General features: G+C 51.8%; 3 protein-coding genes across 4 annotated transcripts; 1 reads left to right on the top strand and 2 right to left on the bottom strand.

Moving 5' to 3' along the window:
- Positions 1-442: 442 nt before the first annotated feature.
- On the bottom strand, positions 443-9,898 carry POLDIP2 (DNA polymerase delta interacting protein 2). 2 transcript variants are annotated; one of them, XM_021704448.1, is made up of 11 exons: positions 9,657-9,898; positions 8,203-8,284; positions 6,100-6,197; positions 5,302-5,398; positions 5,061-5,136; positions 4,743-4,850; positions 4,159-4,295; positions 3,336-3,362; positions 3,034-3,159; positions 1,443-1,522; positions 443-899 (listed from the first exon to the last, which is right to left on the bottom strand). In XM_021704448.1, the coding sequence occupies exons 1-11, from the start codon at positions 9,815-9,817 to the stop codon at positions 785-787; spliced, it is 1,107 nt and encodes a 368-aa protein (XP_021560123.1). In that variant the 5' UTR covers positions 9,818-9,898; the 3' UTR covers positions 443-784. The 2 variants fall into 2 exon arrangements, with proteins under 2 accessions (XP_021560123.1, XP_044777679.1); XM_044921744.1 differs by having other exon boundaries at positions 6,100-6,143.
- A 107-nt stretch (positions 9,899-10,005) lies between these two features.
- TMEM199 (transmembrane protein 199) lies at positions 10,006-14,362 on the top strand. Its single transcript, XM_021704261.2, has 6 exons — positions 10,006-10,237; positions 11,532-11,605; positions 11,944-12,033; positions 12,547-12,589; positions 12,802-12,914; positions 13,235-14,362. The coding sequence occupies exons 1-6, from the start codon at positions 10,027-10,029 to the stop codon at positions 13,328-13,330; spliced, it is 627 nt and encodes a 208-aa protein (XP_021559936.1). The 5' UTR covers positions 10,006-10,026; the 3' UTR covers positions 13,331-14,362.
- A 3,188-nt stretch (positions 14,363-17,550) lies between these two features.
- SEBOX (SEBOX homeobox) lies at positions 17,551-19,755 on the bottom strand. Its single transcript, XM_021704458.2, has 4 exons — positions 19,581-19,755; positions 18,374-18,505; positions 18,072-18,232; positions 17,551-17,931 (listed from the first exon to the last, which is right to left on the bottom strand). Exons 1-4 carry the CDS (start codon positions 19,753-19,755, stop codon positions 17,551-17,553), a joined length of 849 nt encoding a protein of 282 aa, XP_021560133.2.
- Between the last annotated feature and the right edge of the window lie 120 nt (positions 19,756-19,875).

Raw genomic sequence — 19,875 nt, 5'->3', positions numbered from 1 at the left:
CTCAGAAAGTAGCTTGGCTCAGTCCCCTCCTCGGCTAAGTTTCTGCATTTGCGGTCTGGAAAGGCCTGACAGACAGAAGCTCGCGGCTGGCAGGCCTATTATTCCAGGGAACTCACACTGCTTGCCTCACTCCGTCCCAGGCCCAAGGAGGCCAGCGATGTCAATGGTGGCCAGTGCTGAGAGCCCGAGCCTGATGCTGGCCTCCTGCTCAGCATCTGGCAGAGGGTAAAGACAACAGGAGTCCAGTCTAGTCCCCACCCCACTGGCTGAGAGGCACAGTGACCCTGGGAGACGTCCAGCCAAGCCCCAGCCTCAGGAGAGAAAGAGATACACTCTAGTAGGTGGGGCAGTTTGCTGGAAAGGCAGCAAGGACAGCAACCAAGGGCCCCCACTGCGTCAAAAAGGGAGCCTGAGACCCCGGGGGCAGAAATGGCGAGGGGGGCCAGGTGTGCACTGGTTTATTGACCAAACCTCATATTCCAAACAACTTGTGTGACAGGCCAGGAAACCCCAGGCCTGTGGCAGCTGAACACAAACGTCCTGGTGGAAAGGTTTACTGGAACACAGTGTAGCCAGGGCTTACGGGGCAGGCCAGCCTTGGAGGAGTCCTACACAGGTCTTCTGGAGAAAATGATTAGACCCACCCACCAAAAAAGAACCCCACAATCAAATGGCGCAAACGATAAAGAGACCCACTGTGGCCCATGGTGGAGAGTTCTGCAGCAATTGTGGGATGAGAGCTGTTCTTCAGGGGCCGAGCCTAGGCACTCAAGCCTCAGCTGGCCTACCAGTGAAGGCCCGAGGGTGGTGTCTTCTCATCTTTATTGCTTTCTAGGGAGAAGGGAGGGATCCGGACATCAAAGTGGGAACCATCAGGCCTCTCGAAGCGGAACGTGCCCCTGTGCGTCAGAGAGAAGTTGGGTTAGAGGGAGTGAGGGCTGAGGCCCTACTGAGGATCTTGAGAGCCCAAGGCCCTCAGCTCCAGAACTGAACACAGCAGGATGAGGGAGGATGGGCTCTCTCCAGCCTGGCTCATGTCAGGATAACACTGGTCCAGAAACCCGAGAGCCCTTCCTGGCCCTACATGAAAAGAAGAAACACAGCTGCCCTGATTCTGGCCCTTAGATGTACGCTGCATAAGCTACCCAACCATACTTTCAGGTTAAGGAGTGAACCACCAGAGGAAAACCAGCTACATGGGCAACTCAGTGCAGCACCAAACCGTCAGACCTCTTGGGCCTAAGTCCTTAGTCCATGAAATCACAGGAACTAGAAAACAGAAAAAAATCAGACAAGTCCCACCCAAGAATGAACAGCAGCTAAAGCTCCATCTCTAGATGTCACCTGGCCCAGAATTAACAGCAAACTCTGAGCTCTCGCTTTTCTGAGCTGCGGCTGCGTGTGTGGAGTCGAGGCGCCCCGTCTCACACGAGCCTACTCACCACATGTGGCCGCTGGAAGCCTGCAGGGAGACGTGGCTGCTATACTGGAATGCGGGCTGCTCCTTGGATAACACGGGTTCCTGGGAGGGTTCAGGCAAAATCCGTAAGGCCGGGCCAGCTCCCTGTACCCCGGGGCCACACGCTGCCAGTTCATCAGGACGATGCCCCCTCCGGCCTCCCACAATGACTGCGGGCCAGTACCACCTCCCGGAGCACAGCCACTGACGTGGGCCTTGCATTCTGCTTCTGGGAAAGAGAACCTCACACTCAACATCCGAGGCCACTGGGCAAAGATGCCGGGCATAGGACCTCTTCTGTAAATAGCCCTTCCAGAGGGTGCCTGGGTGGCTCAGTTGGTTAAGCGACTGCCTTCGGCTCAGGTCATGATCCTGGAGTCCCAGGATCGAGTCCCGCATCGGGCTCCCTGCTCAGCAGGGAGTCTGCTTCTCCCTCTGACCCTCTTCCCTCTCGTGCTCTCTATCTCTCATTCTCTCTCTCTCAAATAAATAAATTAAAAAAATCTAAAAAAAAAAAAAAAGTAAAAAAAAAAAAATAGCCCTTCCAGAGTCCATTCACGGAGTGCCTGAGTGCCAGGACCAGGGTGGTGTTCTGCAAACTTTTGCTGACTTAAATCTCCTGGTAATTATGAGACTAATAGGTGTGACTCCCATTTAACAGGAAGAAACTGAGGTTTTTGGTTAAACTGGCCCAAAGTTATGTGGTGAGTAAACCACACATAGCTGGCATTCAAAGCCAAACTATCTCACTCCAAAGGCCTGTTCTCACTCAATATCCCACCCTGCTTCCCAAGCCCGTGCTGATGGGGATAAATACATGTTAAATGTGGCCACTGGCCATTTCTCCTGACTCTATTTCTCAGGAAACAGGGTGGGGTAGTGCAGGATTTGCAAAACCAGATCTCTTCTGGACCAGCAGAGGCAGCAGGTGTGTAAAGAGGCAGAGGAAGGGGCGCCTGGGTGGCTCAGCCGCTGGGCATCTGCCTTCAGCTCAGGTCGTGATCTCACGGTCCTGGGATCGAGCCCCACATCGGGCTCCCTGTTCGGCGGGAAGCCGGCTTCTCCCTCTCCCACTCCCCCTGCTTGTGTTCCTGCTCTTGCTAGCTCTCTCTCTGTCAAATGAATAAATAAAATCTTTAACAAAAAAAAAAAAAAAAAGAGGCAGAGGAAGGACAACCAGAAGCAGAGGTTCGGTGGGGGGGGGCGGCGGGGGGCGGGGGGCGGAGCCCACCGAAGGGCACTCATGTTCGTATGTTTAATAAGGCTCTGTGCTGGCAACAAGGACTCTACACAAGTGCGGATATCAGACACCCTTGGATTCGGATCCAGGTCCTGCCACCATCAGCCACGGCACCGTGCGCCAGTTAACTCACTTCGCAACCTCTCTTCATCTGTGAATCAGGCTGTAAGAAACCTATCTCATGGGGTTGTTGTGAGGTGTCACCCAGAACAGCCCAAGGCATTCACACACTGAGCCTCTGTCCCTAGCCACAGAGGAGAGGAGAGCAGGCACTCAGCCCCAGGCCTGCTGGGAAGGACCAGAAACTGGGCATTATTAGCCTGATGATGCTCACCCTTCCCACCACACCTCGGCCTCGCACTGTCTCCAAGGTGCCAGATAAACTGAATATCCTCCAGTGTCGCTCCCGGAGCTGCACCACGTCACTGTCGAGGTTCTCTAAGCGGATACAGTAGCGCCACTGTGGGGGGTGGAGAGAGTTCACAGCTGAGAAAGAACAGAGCTGGGCTAGCCCACCCAGAATTCTAGGAAAGCAAAAGGCAACAAAGACGGACACCTGCAGTGCACAGGCCCCTCCGGCCAGAGGCAAACTCCCCCGCTCCAAACCCCCACCCCCACCCCCAGGCACACACTCACCCAGTAGACATGGGAATTCTGGGCTTCCTGGGGAAAAAACAAAGAATTTAAGTCCCAGAGGGCAGGACCAAGTCTGTTCCAATCAACAGCTCTCCAACTGAGTAGGTGTATTCCAGGAAGGTTGCAGAGACAGAACAATGTCACGAGTGTCTGTGGGATGGTGACTGGACTACGGCCAACAAGCCCCAAAGAAGGCAGCCTCCCCTGGCCCCGTCCCTGGCCTCCCTCCTCCTCATCCCGTCAAGATCACCAACGGAGCTGGGTGCCAATGGAAGTCAGCCACAGGGCCCTTCCCTTTCTCACCAGTCTTCCAGCTAGCTGCTGCACCCCCCCGCCCCCCCGCAATCACTCCTGGCTTAGGCCACCTTCCTCCTCCTCGGCCCTCCCAGAGCCCAACACTATGACAACACTTGATGTGCTCTCTGCTAACCTCTCCCACTACCATGAGCTCCTGAAAGGCAGGGACAGGGTTTCATGTTTATTTGAAGCTCACAGCCAGGCAAGAAATAGCTCAATAAACATCTGACTAATGCATACAAAGTGTGAAGATCAGCCTCTACTTATTTAAACAAGTATGTGTGTATTCTTTATAAACAGGAAGCCTTTGAACCAGAACAGAAGGGAGAGTCAGCCTGGAGGACTCCGTCCCAGAACCTGAGGGTCTCGCTGCTCCAGATCTTGGAGTCCTCCCAATACGTGCAGCACTTGGAAGAACCACTAGGCACATGGCTTAAATGTAGAACCCACTCCACAGTCACCCTGGGGATACCACAGAAAATCTGGGGGCCCACCCCGAGGGAAGGGGCCCAGGCCAGGTACATACCCTCATGCCCATGTAGAAAGGGATGACGGTGACACGAATGTTCTCAGTCGTTTCCCGGTGGACATCAGAGAGCTCCAGCCAGGGGTGATTCTTCTCTTGCCAGGCCCGGAGTGTCTCCCGGGCCACAAAAGGGGGTGCTGGGGCAAAAGATAACTAGTTAGTCCAGGCCAGAGTCCCGGGTGTTCTCCGACTGCCCCTCCTAGAAAAATCTTCCGAGTGCCGACCCAGGTTAACGAGGCACCTGGACCTGAAGCAAAAGCACAGGCCAGAAGAAGGCACCAGGCCAGAATAAGCCCCGAGCAGCTACGGGACATCCTGGGAAGAGAAAGGGGCTGGGAGTGAGGAGCCCAGGTCTTCAGACCCTACTGTAACCTTGACTTTGCCACTCACTAGCAATCAGCCCTCTTCTCATCCCTGAGCCTCACGTTTCATATCTATTAGGAAGAGATAATAGCCATCCGCCTGATAGATCTAATGGGAGGTTGAATAAGGTTGTGGATATACAGCTTTGAAGTTACTTCTGTGATATTGTCCTTTGAAGAAAAGGCTCTCCCATTCCAGCTTCCCTTCTTGAGAGAGCTCACCTTTTGTCTGGTCGTACAGAAGAAATCTTTCAAACAGCTCATGCTGGATGGGAACCTGATCAGTGGAGGTATAGGGAAGGATGTCTTCATGGCTGACATAGTCCAGGCCTGGCACAGAGAGGGAAAAGAAACAGTGAAACTCACACAGAAAAAGGGAGGAACAAGGCTGAGAAGAAACACAATGCCTGGCCTTGTCCCAAGGTGGGACGAGCCTGGCACCATCACTCTCAGCTTCTACAATCCCTCCTAGCAGATTAAAGGACATCGGAAAGGCATCAGAATCTTCTGAGACACACCAGATAGATGCTCACTACTCACCTGGGATGGCATAGAGGGCCCGGCTATCATCATGGTTAGCCAAGAAAGTCACAGCTTCTGTCTGAGATCTCTGAGACTGAGGCAAGAAGTGAGTCAGAGATTTTCTTAGTCACTATCCAGTCCTGAGAACTTGGGGCCCAGGGCTGGGCTCTCTTTGACCCTTCTCCCTCCCTCTGTCCCCATCAGGTTCAGGCCTTTCCCATGGAAAGAAACCCCAGGCCCAGCCATCCTGCTTACTTACTATATGTGGACAGTCTCGGGCATCAATCAGCACCTGATAGTAAGTGTGAGTTTTGCCTTTCACCTCCTTAGAACCATGGCCGGCAGGATTCTCTGCTCTAGAGGGTAGGAGGAAAAGCCCAAGATCACCCCAAGAGAAGAAGTGGTGCCTGCCCTAGCTCCCTACCACCTCCTTACCTAGACAGACTAGTTAGTGCCTGATCTGAAGGGGCTTTGGCATCAGCTGGGTACCTGCGCAGCATCACCAGGCCCAGCCCCTCCCCAATCAGAGGCCAACAAGGAAATATGGAGGACCCATGCACAGTCTCCATTTGCCTTACTCTCTGGCTGCTTCTTGGAAGAAGGGGACCATGTTGAGAAAATCAAATTGCTGGTTCCATCCCTGAAGCCCCAAGTACCCCACTCTTCTCACATCCCTGAGGTGGTCTATGATTACTTAATGGAACTAGGCCTTTTCTTTTTTAATGTACTCTAGTGATAAGAAATTGAAAGAAAGATTCTAACTGAATGTCAAAAAATCAAGAAAATTAGTCCCTCAACGCCTTCTGGGCTACTTATAATGCAAATAGAGAACAGCTTGGAAAAGCATCCTGGGGAGGCCTAGAGGGACCCTCTGGCTTTTAAGACTGTCCCTGGCACTCAGCACTTTTGTCTCCATGGTGTCCGGAAAGTACTCTGGGACTGTTCCGATGGCCCAGGAGGATGTTGAATTCCCCCCCGGGACCCCAATTACTTACGTCAGCCATGAGTCAGGCCTCCTCCTGAGGGTACTGTGAGGCACAATGACAGGGGTACTTACTTTTCTGGAGCTGCAGAAGCCACATCCCGGTCATATAGTCTGGCCTGCCAGGGAAACAGGACGACACCTCGGTAGCCAAAAACACTATGAAGGAAGAGCTAAGAGGAAAGAGAGTCTCAGTGAGTGTGCAGTCCACAAGTCCTTCCAGGTGGGACTCAGACCGCTAAGCAGCACAAGTAGCTGCAACCCCAGCATGAGGTCCTGCCGATCTTTCTCTTGAACTCTGTAACCCACCCCCACCAGCTTCGGAACACTCTTACCGGCACACGTCTACGGCCATCCCACCCTGAGCACGCCCGATCTCGTCGGAACACTCTTACCCCCTCTTCACCTGGCTGACTTCTGCTGATCCTTTAGACCGTAGCTTACAGCTCTAGGAAGACTTCCCTGACCTCCCCTCCACTCAGCACAGTGCATAGCCACTGACCCCATCGTAATTCCTTTCTTTTTTTTTTTTTTTTTAAAGATTTTATTGGGGAAGAATGAAGCGGGGGAAATCGGAGGGGTAGACGAACCATGAGAGACGATGGACTCTGAAAAACAAACTGAGGGTTCTAGAGGGGAGGGGGGTGGGAGGATGGGTTAGCCTGGTGGTGGGTATTGAGGAGGGCACATTCTGCATGGAGCACTGGGTGTTATGCACAAACAATGAATCATGGAACACTTCATCTAAAACTAATGATGTAATGTATGGGGATTAACATAAGAATAAAAATAAATAAATAAAGATTTTATTTATTTATTTGAAAGAGAGAGAGAGAAAGAGCACAAGAGGGGGGGAGCGGGAGAGGGAGAAGCAGACTCCCTGCTGAGCAGGTAGCCCGATGCGGGACTCGATCCCGGGACTCCAGGATCATGACCTGAGCCGAAGGCAGTCGCCTAACCAACTGAGCCACCCAGGCGCCCCGTAATTCCTTTCTAGACTGCCAACTCTACGAAGGCACTACTTTCTGGTTCAAGTCCAACGCCCAACACCCAGTCCGCTGTAGGCATACAAGAAAAGGGGAGTGGGAAGCTGAATAAACAAAAAGTCCTTACTTACAAGGGCCCTAAATCTCAGTGGATCTGGCACAAAGTTGATATAAAAACAATAGCCTCACACCCACAGCGTATGTTACACTGCAATCAGTTCAACTATGACAAAGTATTAAAGGTTTGCTTTCCTTTTTTTTTTTCTCTGTCTTTTTTTTTTCTTTAGAGAGGGAGGAAGGGGAGAAGGAAAGGGAGAGGAAGAAAGAGAATCTTAAGCAGGCTCCACACCCAGCACAGAGCCAGATGCGGGGCTCAATCCCAGGACCCTGAGATCATGACCTGAGCCCAAACCAAGAGTCAACCGCTGAAACTTCTGAGCCTCCCAGGCGTCCCCAAAGGTGTGCTTTTCTGAAAGCTCCCCCCACTGGCTTCCCACCTTCCACTAAATTACAGGATTCTTCAACAACCTGGCCCTCTCCTCACTTTGGTTCAAATTATCTGTCCTGGGCGCCTGAGTGGCTCAGTCGGTTAGGCGTCTGCCTTCAGCTCGGATCATGATCCCAGGATCCTGGGATGGAGTCCCGCATTTGGCTCCCTGCTCAGCGGGGAGTCTGCTTCTCCCTCTCCCTCTGCCCCTCCCCCCTGCTCATGTGCTCGCCCGCTCTCTCTCAAATAAACAAAATCTTTAAAAAAAATCATCTCTGTCCACACTTACTTGGAAAGGGTACCCACTGACACATGAAAAGGATTCACATCCAGGAAAACAGAAACTTCATCTTAAAAAATTTGTGATTCTGGTCTGGCACTAAACATCAAGGCAGAAAACCATAACATTCAGGCCTATGACCAAAACTGACCCTTTCAGAAGCAGGGCGCACCCTGAAAATGACAGATGAGGGGCACCTGGGTGGCTCAGTTGCTAAGCGTCTGCCTTCGGCTCGGGTCATGATCCCAGGGTCCTGGGATCGAGCCCTGCATCAGGCTCCCTGCTCGGCGGAGGCCTGCTTCTCCCTCTCCCACTCCCCCTGCTTGTGTTCCTGCTCTCACTATCTCTCTCTGTCAAATAAATGGAAAAATCTTTAAAAAAGAAAGAAAGAAAAAAAATGACAGATGACCCAGCCCAGCACTCACCTGCCCGGTCTCATATTTTCCGTTCTGTTTTGGCACCTCAAATACACCAACCGTCTCCAAAACTTTGCCCTCTGGTCGGTTTCTGATTAGGAAGGAAAAGAACAAGCAGCTGAAAAGCTGAGAAGGTAATGGTACCTATCCCATCAGAAAAAGCTACTAGGAGACTGAGGAGCCAGGCAGTGAGAGCAGCGAAGGGCCAAAGCAGTGTGGCAGGTGAAACAGGTAAGGGTCCTCACAAACCACCACTCCAGATTCTGCCTTTCCCCCTTTGAGGTCCAGCCACAGGCCCTACCTCAGTTTCTGTGTTAGGTCTGACTGCTCCCCGATCACTTTCTTCTCTCTTCACTCTCAGCATTCCTCATATCATGCCCTCGCACCCTGCTTATTTATACCCCTTGCCTCTATTTCCTCCCTGACCCACCCTCCTGACTTCCCACAGCATTTTAACCGCCCTTCCCACCTTGCATTTCTGTTATTTGTGCCCATGTCTTATCTCCACTAGAGACTGTAGGTTCCCTGGGAGCAATGCCTGTGTCTGATTAGCCGTGTTCCCCCTCAGAGCCACTGTGTGTGAAATATTTGTTCTGTATAACTCCATCTACGTCTACCCCTGGAAACTGCAGCCTTCACCCTGCCCTTGAACTGCTTAGCAATCCTCTCCAAACAACCTAGTGCACTCCCTGCATTGCACCTAGTAGTCTCTCAATCTAGTTTTTGTTCAGACTCACATCACATTTCACAGGGATCTTACACTGCAAATACTTATCATCTCTCCCCAATACCAGTGTCTAATCTCAGCCACCAAAAGGTCAGTTCTCTCAGTGGTCTCTCTGGACAGGGCTGCTCTTTCTAGGGGTCCTTCCAAGGTCTGCTATTCTTAGCATTTTGGAGATGTGAACCTTATGCTTCCTTCCTCTCACTTGATCCTCCAACCCCAATTTGACCTGCCTGTCCCATCGCTAGAGACAATGCTTACACCATTCCCCATGGCCTCAAGCCCCCTCCCCAAGTCACACAGAAAGAACCAATCTCCCCAAGGTCACGCTGAAACCCGGAACCCACGCAGGGCTCATTCTCAAGAGTCCAGTTTCCCACTTCGAGCATCTTTCTGAGGGTGGCTTTGTCCCAATCCGGGGCTGGGGGTTCAAGTCAAGAGCCCTAGGGCTTAATTAAAAGGCTGCCCACTAACAACAGCGCTCGAGATCCCCATTTGGGGAGGGAGGATTCGCTCCGGGAGGGTTACTAGCTCCCCCTCAGAGCCAGTCCTGCGTAACCCAGGGCTCTGGGACGCGCTCCCTTCTGTTCCTGGCACACATCCCAGGCAGGGCAGGTCGGCTCCCGGCCGGAACCCTCTCCCGGGTCGAACTCCAATCACCCTCGGCCGGCCCGGCCTCCTCCCTGGACGGAACACACTCCCTGGGCTCCACGTACGGGCCCCGCGCTCCGTCCCTCACCGGGACGAGAGGTGCCTCCGCGTCGTCGTGGTCGCCTCTGGTGGGAAGGCCCCAGCTCCACCCGACGCACAGAGCGGCCTCGGCCCCCGGACCCCGGTTAGCGAGCGGGACCACCAGCGGCTACCCACGGCCAGGGCCCGCCGGGCCACACAGCCCGCCATATCCCGCCGGAGCGCCCGCTCGGCTGTTGACACGGGGCCCAACCCGCCGCCGGAGGCGTTCTGCTCCCGCCCCACACTGCCCCGCGCTGCGTCCCCGCCCCCTTGGCCCTCTGCCCCGCCTCATCCCGCCCCGTGAACTCCATGCTCCTTCCGGCGCGCGATGGGCGGAAGTCCCGGCCCCCGGTCACCTGACCATAGGTCCGCTAGAGATGGCGTCTTGTTTGCTGGCGGGCGAGCGTTTGGTTCGCGCTTTGGGACCCGGTGGGGAGCTGGAGCCAGAGCAGCTTCCCCGGAAGCTGCGGGCAGAACTTGAAGCCGCGCTGGGGAAGAAGCACAAGGTCGGTGATCTTTCCAGTGGCTCCGCGCGCCTCGTTTCCTTCCGCCTGATCCGAGAGCTGCATCAGTACCTGAGAGAGAGGGGTGAGCCGCAGTCTCCAGCCCGGACTCGCCTCTCTTTTTCCAGAGTCTTTTCCCTCTTTAGTCTTTTCCCACCTCTAGCATCGTTGTGAGGGGGGGAAAAAATCCATCACTCTCCTCCACCCGCGGAACGGTCATCTAGCCAACCCAAGAGTCACCTCATAAACCGTAGGACAACCCACTCCAACAGCTTCCATGGGGATTTCTCGTGGGTGACAAAATTTACCTGTGCCGTTTCTGCTCTCTTGAGAGTCTCCTCTTCACTACCAGGCCGCCTTAGGGCCGTCTGACCTTTGAGGAAGTCCAGTTCTAACCCAGTAACGCCGCACAAGTTCAGTTTCTTCCTTTTAAGCCACGTTAGAAAACAACTTAGGATAGTGAGCTTGTCCTGTTTGGGAATCTGGATTTCTTTGCATCTCAAAAGCAAGTTAAATCTGGGGCGCCTGAGTGGCTCGGTCGGTTAAGTGGCTGCCTTCCTCTCAGGTCATGATCCCAGGGTCCTGGGATCGAGCCCCACGTCAGGGTGGGGCTGAGCAGGGAGCCTGCTTCTCCCTCTCCCTCTGCCTGCCTCTGTGCCTACTTGTGCTCTCTATCTCTCTGTCAAAAATAAATAAATAAAATCTTTAAAAAAATTAAAAAAAGGAAGTCAAATCTGATAGTTTCTTTTTTTTTCCCACATAGGATGATGGAAAGGTGTGTTGAAAGACCTGAACTGGGAGTAGCATCTGAGTTCTAGTCATAGCTCTGCCACAAACTCCCCTTGGAGAAGTCGTTTCTCATCCTTGAGTCTCAGTTCCCTTAACTGTAAAGGGAGGGACTAGGACAAACTGGTTTGTAAGGTCTTTTGTCAGAATTAACAGCCTACCCAGAAGTAGGGTACCCTTTGTAGACTGCACAACTACTAGAACTATTGGAAGTAAAAAGTATCTTAGAGATCATCTAGTACACTGTTCTCTGAGTATTTAGCATCACTGTGACTTAAACCTATTTAGGGCATTTCTATTGTGGCCACAGTGTGACTTAATCTAAATGCAAATGTAAGTGGCTTACTTGTTAGCTGTGACATTGGCAAGATAATTGAGAGCTGACACTTAGTCAGCTGGGCGCACTAGGAGATATTTTTGTGGAATTGTCCTCAATTCTTCTCAGTTGAAAATGATCTTGGAGATGAATTAAAATAGGGATGGGCATGTTTTATTTTGGTAGAAAAAATAGAAGGGTCAGACCCTTTTCTGATCTTAATCCTTCAACCTTAGTCCTATGCATCATTACGTTTGTAAAAATCTTTTCTTCCCAGGTTCCACACTATACCTTCATGAGCTCCTAGAAGGCAGTGAAATCTATCTCCCAGAGGTTGTGAAGCCTCCCCGGGTATGTAAGGGATATATTTCTGAGAGTGTGTGTTGGCTGAATTGGACTTACTCACGATACATTCAGATTTATGAATCAACCTTTGGGCTCAAAAATTTGTCTTTTAAATCCTTGAGAGCTGGAGTGGGGGAACCAGATACTGTCCTCCTTGCTTGACAGCTTGGAAAACAGATCCCCCCAAAAAAGTTTCCAAAGCAGTGGAGGCAGAACTAATGAATGCATGGGTCTCTTGGCACCCTTTAGCAGTGCTTTGTCCCCTGAAACCAATGAACCAATGATTGTGACATGGCTTCCTAGCAAGCCGGGAATACCCTTCTCATTTGATTTTTCTGCCTCAGAACCCAGAGCTAGTGGCCCGTTTGGAGAAGATTAAGATACAGCTCGCCAATGAGGAATATAAACGGATCACATACAATGTCACCTGTAAGGTAAGGGCCTGCTCTTCAGTACAAGGCCTGAGTAACTCCTGAAAGCAGAGCCCTGTGCTGGGAAGAGGTACAGAGGGAAAAAACATCGTGGAAGCTTGGTTTTTATATGAGTCAGGGACCATAGAAGCTCTGCTGCATACAAACCTAATATAATTCCCAACTCCTTTACTGAGACTCTGGGCTCAGATGGTGACTGATTCTTAAAAGTCATAGAGATGGAGATAAGCCTTGGAGCCTTTCTTCTGACAGGGCTCCCTATTGTTCTGTGACATGCTCCCACCCTGGAGCAAGAGAGGAGTAGATGGGTACTGGGAACCTATGTCCTTTCTCTGAAATGCTGGATCTGTGGTTCAGAAAAAAATCCAGCTGGTCCCCGACAACAGAATCCATGGAGAAGGCAGAGTTAATGTGTTGGGAAATAAAGAGAGCAGAGCCCAGACTGACAAATGGATACTCTCTGGGCTGCCTCTGAGCTGCTGCCATTTGGAATCATTTGTGTTTTCTTTTTCCCAGGATTCAAGGCATGGTGGGACTCTTAGTGACCTAGGAAAGCAAGGTGAGGTACTGGGAAATCACATTGCTAAAGCCTCTCCCTGGGAGGGGTTGGTCATGGCACTTCTTCCCACCCCAGTGCTCTGGGTTTAAGCCTGAGCTATTCAGGCTTGCTGTTTGAAGGAAACCCAGTTGATGGGGGAGGCAGCCCTGAGATAAGAGAGCCTTGTGGAGGATGCTGACTTAAAGGTTTCTTTCCTGGGTTCTTCCCCAAAGTGAGGTCAGTGAAAGCTCTGGTCATCACCATCTTCAACTTTATTGTCACGGTGGCAGCTGCCTTCGTCTGCACTTACCTTGGAAGCCAATACATCTTCACGGAAATGGCCTCAGTAAGTATAGGCACTGGGCAGGGCAGGGTGCTCCGGGTGGGAGTGTTGGTGGGAGAGAGAGGACGTATGTGAAGGTGCCTTGAACAAGTTAGGTGTTAAGCAAGTAGTAAACGTATGTAGTAAACAAGAGGAGCATTTGAGCTGTCCAGCAGTCATGGGAGTATATAATAACCTCAAGAGAATCCAGATCCTATTTTCTTCCTTTCCCCCCAACTTACGGGTCCCCGCACGCTCCCCCCTCCATATTTACTAGAGGTGCCAGAGGCTGCAGAGCTGGATGCTGGCCTGCATCCCCTAAGCCTGGTTCTCTCTCTCCCCAGCGGGTACTGGCTGCCTTGATCGTGGCCTCTGTGGTGGGCCTGGCCGAGCTGTATGTCATGGTGCGGGCGATGGAAGGCGAGTTGGGAGAGCTTTAACTGATGGGTCATCATCAGAGTCTGGAGCAGGTTTCGGGAGACTCCAGGCTCCCAGCTGCCAATCACTGACTCTCAGTCAACCTGTCAGGCCCTTTGTCCACAGCTCTGGTTAGTCAGAGGGCCAAGCCAAGGCCACCTGCTCTTCCTGCCAAAGCCCCGTACTCTGTCAATTTTCAGAGGGGCAGTAAAGGAGAGTCAGACAACAACTGAAAAGAACTGGTCTTTCAGTTCCTTCTCCTGAACCCAGTGCCCATCTGCCTTCTCTAGTCCATCTGGGCACTGCCAAAGCTGGGTTTTTCTCCTTCAGGAGTAAATAGAATCCAGGTCTTCCCAGAAGTAGACCATATTGCCTTGAACTTCCCCAAGTGCATAAATCGATGGTCACCCTTGCTCCACACATCCTTGATGCAGACCTATAATTTAGATCAGTAACCTCCAAAAAAGCAGAAAGGATTCCTTTTCTCCAGTTTGTGTCAGAAGAGGAACTGATCACAGGACATCAAATAAGAGAAAGGTTGGTACAGGATGGTGAAATTGGGAGCTAGGCAGCTGCCTTTCCAGAATCTTAGTTTCGGTCTTCATCCTCTGCTCGCCTTTTTCAGATTTTCTATATGCTTCTGCCTGTCTCTACCACTCACCAGCCCTCCTTAAACTTCCCACCTTTCCATCACCCTTTGCTCTGCCTCCAAAAATGAAACCAATTTAGATGGCAAAACAGTATGTCTGCTTTTAATTGAAAAATCTCTTGTGCTTTGTGTGTGTTGGTGGGAAGAGTATGCCTACTGTGGATTGTCTCAGCTAATAAAGGGAGACGTTCTTTGTAGATCGGGACTGTTTCCAGATTTAAGTGTATATGTGAATATGAATAAGCATACGCATGAATACGTACACGTAATATATTATGAATACGTATACATATCATCATACATAAGCCTAACGGAGGATATTTTATGTAGGTTCTTAAAATATTTGGGTTTGGGGGGGCGCTGGGTGGCTCAGTCGTTAAGCGTCTGCCTTCGGCTCGGGTTTAATCCCAGGGTCCTGGGATCGAGCCCCACATCGGGTTCCCTGCTCATCAGGAAGCCTAATTCTCCCTCTCCCACTCCCCCTGCTTGTGTTCGTCTCTCTCTTTCTCTCTGTCAAATAAATAAGATCTTAAAAAAAATCTGGGTTTGGGTGAGTGCGGAAAATAGTTTATAAACATGCACAGTTGAGTAATTGTTTTACGTGATTACTTTTGGTCTTCATAACAATCCTGGAGGTTGGAAGAGGAAATAACTTTAGGCCCCTTTTCCCGAAGACAAAACTGAGGCTGAGAGAAATCAGATGACCAGCTGTGGTCTTTCCTCTGTTAAATGGAGCCAAAGACTGATAGGTTGTTCTGAAGTCCCCATGTAATGTTAAACTTCAAAGAAATTAGATTAGCGGTATACTGATAGAATCTGTGTAAAGGTACTTAAAAACTGTCAGTTTTTTATCTAATAAATATTTGTTGTATCCACTGCATTCTTATTTCAAATCTTGTGACAACACACAAGCTCAAAGATTCCTTAGTTTTGATATTTGTTCAGGGTCTCTTCCTAATGGTTCCTATATTCCTTTCCATTTGTTCATGCTATGAACTCCTATGGTGTTTTTTTTTTCCCCAGGGTACTCTTCTGTTCTTAGAAATTACACACTTAGGGGGCACCTGGGTGGCTCAGTTGGTTAAGTGTCTGACTTGTGATTTCAGTTCAGGTCATGATTTCATGGGTTATGAGATTGAGCCCTGCATCAGCTCTGAGCTCAGTGGGAAGTCTGCTTGAGTCTCCCTCCCTTTCTCCCTCTGCCCCCCCCCCAAATAAATCTTTTTTAAAAGGAGGAAAGAAATTACACGCTCATGGGTTCAGTAGACATTTGCTCTACAGTGCTTGCTAGTTTCTACTTGGTACATAGCCAGTCTGAGCTTCCCCAGACAGTGCATGAGAGAGGGAAGGTTTCATTCCTTCTGTTCCACCATAGATGACTTTGTTGAGAAATCTTAGAAGTTCTGTTGTTGGTTGAAAGAAATGTCAACTGTGAGAAAAAAGTTAAGATGGCATTTTATAATGTTTCTAGCAACCCAGACCATTTAAGACTGAGTTTAAAAGCTACACTGAATGTTTGTGGAGATTTGTGGCTATCGTACTTTGCTGAACTCTGTGGGCCAGGTAGCGTGTGGGACCACATAGCCTTCAGCGTTCACACCCCCCAGATACCTGGATTGGAAGGTTGGAAGGCTTGTAAATGTTAGATAAAGAGCAGGCCCCCTCAAACAGCTTCTGCCGCAGGGTGTCTTCTCACATTGAGATTGGGGTCATTCCACACACACACCCATTTCACTAGAATGCGGTCCTTACCTTGATCCCAAGCCCCTCCTCACAAGTCAGCAGGCTTCTGTGGCCTTGAACACTTTTGAGAACTGCTTTATGAGCCAAGTACTGTGCTAGCTGCTGGAGATCAAAAGGTAGAAGACCTAGTTTCTTTTTTTTTTTTTAAGATTTTTTTTTTTTAATTTATTTATTAGAGAGAGAGAGTGAGAGAGAGAGAGCGCAAGAAGGGGTAGGGTTAGAAGGAGAAGCAGACTCCCCGCTGAGCAGGGAGCCCCATGTGGGACTCGATCCCGGGACTCCGGGATCATGACCTGAGCCGAAGGCAGTCGCTTAACCAACTGAGCCACCCAGGCGCCCAGAAGACCTAGTTTCTGCCAAGGGATTCTTCACCGTGCAAAGTGTTTTTCCGCGTGCAGGGGCAGAGTTGGAGATAGCAATAAGGTGGCCTGTCCTCTGGTTCTCGTCACAGAGAAGAGCACTCTCTCTGCTCTCAGCCACTTCCTCCATCTCTCACCACCCCATACTTTTCTCCAGTGCAGTCTGGGCCCAGGGCTTCCCAGGGCAAAAGGGGAGTTCTTGGCAGGAGGCCAGAGGATCAAGAAGTTTGATGTCCTCCCAGTTTCTCCTAGCCTGCTGTATGGAGATGGAAGGCACCTCCGGTGAATTGAGAGCTTTTATAACGCATCACACCACATGAAGCCCTTCACTTAACATTATTGCTTCTCATTCCCCAAATGGAAAGAAGACAAGTATTATCACCTCCCATTTTTTGCAGGCTCATAGACTTTCAGAGAGTTGTAAGGTTACATAGCAGAGCCAGGATTTGAATCCAGCCCAGACTGATTGCAAACTCCATGCTTTCCTGGAGCAGAGCAGCTCCAGAAATGGAAGCAGCTGGAGCGGCCTGGAAGCCGTGGGAGCAGGAGCAGAACGTGCCGGCAGAGGCTCCCATCTCCCAGCCAGAGCCCTAAGCCCTTCAATTAACTGTCCCTCTAATCCCAGTAGAAGCCTGGGTAATGCCTCCCACCCAGGATCTGTGTGAAACCTGGCCCTATTTAGGGATTAGGTGATGGAGATACATCTCAAAAGCAAACGGCACTTGTCCCCATTCATTTGCAGCACACAACAATCCAGATTAAGTGTATAGAGTTTGGGTTTTATTTGGAGATTAGTTGGTATTACAGATGATGGTGATACAAAAACCCAAGGTTGCCAGCACGCACGCCCCCACCCCCCAGCTAAATCAGGTTGTCTCCACAGCCTCAGGTCAGAGGGCAGCCAATCTGATCTTTGTGAAAATTAAATGAACATAAGCCCTGGGCTCCTCTTTCTACTTTATTACTTTAATATCACTTCCTCTTCAGATCCATGGTTCCAATTCATTTGTCCAGGTGGTGGCAGGTCAGAAGAGGGGGCCCTGGTTCCCAGCAGGCTGGAATTCATTTCTGTGCTCTCCTCACCGAACTCACCTAGCAGCTAGCTAATGGCCTGAAAGTGAGGGGCGGCTGCCCGTTCTTTGGAGGGAGGAGGTGTTGTCAGCCGGGGTGAGAAGAATTGGGGGCCAGGCCTGGCTCCAGAGAGGTGGACAACCCGGCCCTTACCCATCTCTCTGAAGGTACCTCCTGCCATGGTGATGGGCGTAGGCTCCAGGAGGGGCAGGGCGCTGTGTAGCAGGAGCCAGGCCCTGGGGACTCTGGGCTGGCCTGGAGGACAGTGGGAGGGAGGGATGCCTCAGCTAACCTTCCTTCTGATAAGAGAACTCCCTTGTGTAACAGGTGGGGTGGGGGATCCACTTCTGATGTCTTTAGTCCTAAGGGGCAGGGTGGGCCGCAGAGCCAGAGGAGCGGTCTCCCAAGTTCTAGGCTTCGATTAGGAGTGGTCCAGGTTGGTGACGATGGCGGAGGCATAGATGAGGTCAGATAAGCTGCCCAATGAGGTCTGGGGAGTGGCTCGCTCTGAAGAAAGGTGGACCCCTGCAGCCCCAGCTGGTCCCCATGGGGCTACAGCTTTAGCCCCTGCCCAGCCCTGCCCTGGACTCAAGCCGGGAGCTGGGCAGGAGGCATGTCGACTCATTGAGGCACACTGAGGTGTGCTGTTGGAGGGCGGAAGCTGGCCTAGTGTTCGGGGCTCCCGGGCCTGCTGGAGGGTGTCTGGAAGAGATCGGGCTCTCTGGGTGTGCTCGGGCCTGGGGCTTAGGCCTCCTGCCTTCCTGTTCTTGATTCTCTTGGCCCGGCGGTTCTGGAACCACACCTGATAAGGGAAAAAGGAATCTCTTCTGGCTCCAGCTCCCCCTTCCCCAGCTACAGGGAAAGCAAAACCTGGAGGCGGGATACCCAGAAAAAAGGGACTGTGCGAGAGTACCCCCACCCTGAGAGGGGGTCACTGCTCACCTGTATCTTGGCCTCAGGAAGGCAGGTTACCCGAGCCAGGTGCTCACGGGTGCCGATGTCGGGGTAGGGCCGTGCTGCAAACGCCCGCTCCAGCTCCAACAGCTGCCCCCTGCTGAAGGTGGTCCGCTTTCTCCGGGGGGAACCCAACCCACTGGCATGGCCTGCGGGCCAGAGTAGGAGTCAAGCCAGTACTCCCTGCAAGAGCCTCCATCCCAGCCTCAAAACTCCCAGCCGACTCTCTGCTCCCTCGCTTCCACCTTCCCCACATTCTCCCCCTGCCCACCCTTTCCCCACCAGATCACCTGGTGAGGATGCATCCACAGGGCTGGCCATGGAGCTGGCGGAGAATGAGGAGCCAGAGGGCCATGCCAAGGCTGTGCCCGCACCACACCCCTCCTCCTGGCATTTTATCCTGCTCAGAGGGTTGGCCCCGCCTCCAGGAGGGGAGAGGTTTCATGTCCAGCTTGAGGGGAGCGGAGCCGTCCCAGAGGAAGGAGGGGAGATCAGGGGCAGTGTTGGGGCTTGTGTGGGTATGGGTGGAGCAAAACTTCTGTGGCCCCTGCTCCTCCGGGGCTTCATAAAGGAAGCCGGTCCGAGCCCAGCTCCTCGCACCGTGGACTCCAGCAGTCTGTGTCTGAAATCCTGTATTTTGGGCGCCTGGGTGGCTCAGTTGGTTAAGCGACTGCCTTCGGCTCAGGTCATGATCCTGGAGTCCCGGGATCGAGTCCCGCATCGGGCTCCCTGCTCGGCAGGGAGCCTGCTGCTCCCTCTGACCCTCCTCCCTCTCATGCTCTCTGTGTCTCATTCTCTGTCTCTCAAATAAATAAATAAAATCTTTAAAAATGAAATCTTGTATTTTGTGAAAATCTTCCTAGGACTCCTTCCGGGAAGCCAAAAAAACCCCTCTCTCTAGAGCTCCCAGTGCTTCACCTGCCCCTTCTGGAGCCCTCAGTGCCCTGGCGCTGGCTACCTTTAAGGGAGAGTGGGTGGAGTCCTATGCCACAACCGAAGGCTGGGCAGGATGAGGATGACAGGGATGGCAGGTGATGACAGGGATGACAGGGATAGCAGGTGAACTACAGCCACCCCGCCCTCAGCAGGGCTGGGGAGCAGATGTCACTACCAGCTTGCCCTCAGGTCTGCTTTAGAGACTTGTCTGCATCCAACCCTTTGAAAGCCCAAATGGGCTTCTTGGAGTCCAGGAACCTAGAACCAGAGGAGGTTCCACAGGTACAATCAAGGCATTCTAAGAAAGATGTTTGTATTTGCAGAGTATCATCCTTGTAAGTCTTTGGAGCCACTTTTCTAAGAGAAGTGGGTGCGTTTGAATTTCTTTTGTGTTCTTGCCCTTCCCTCTCCTCTGACTTTCAGTACCGCACACCCCAGACCCAAGACAGAGTCCTCAAAGAAAGGCTCATCCTAGGGGTGGGTTTGGGGGAGCACACCAGTTCCCTAGGCTAACCACATTGCAGGCTCAGGATGGGCAGGAAAGCTAAGCCAGAAGCCTACCTCCCTCTGCCCCTTCTCTCTCCTCCAAGACCCTAGTCAACTCCAAGAGGCAAAGCAAGCCCAGGGCTAGGAGGGGCACTTGGTAGCTCCTGTCATCATCAGTGGGGTTCAAGCTCCTGCTAATGTTGGTAGGTTGGTAGGGGCTGCTTAGTTCAGGAGGAAGGCTAGCACTCATGAGGCCCTCCTCAGCCCAGAGCTTTTTGGGTTCATGGAGAGGGCCTGAACTCAATGTGGACTGGACACAAGGTGGCTCTCCTCCCCCAAGACATTGTGACGGCCCAGCCTCCCTTCCTTT

This window comes from Neomonachus schauinslandi, chromosome 15, assembly GCF_002201575.2.
Source record: "Neomonachus schauinslandi chromosome 15, ASM220157v2, whole genome shotgun sequence".
NCBI classification, from domain to species: Eukaryota; Metazoa; Chordata; class Mammalia; order Carnivora; family Phocidae; genus Neomonachus; species Neomonachus schauinslandi.
Note: the sequence above shows the minus strand (reverse complement) of the source record. Positions and strands in the feature narration are given on the sequence as shown.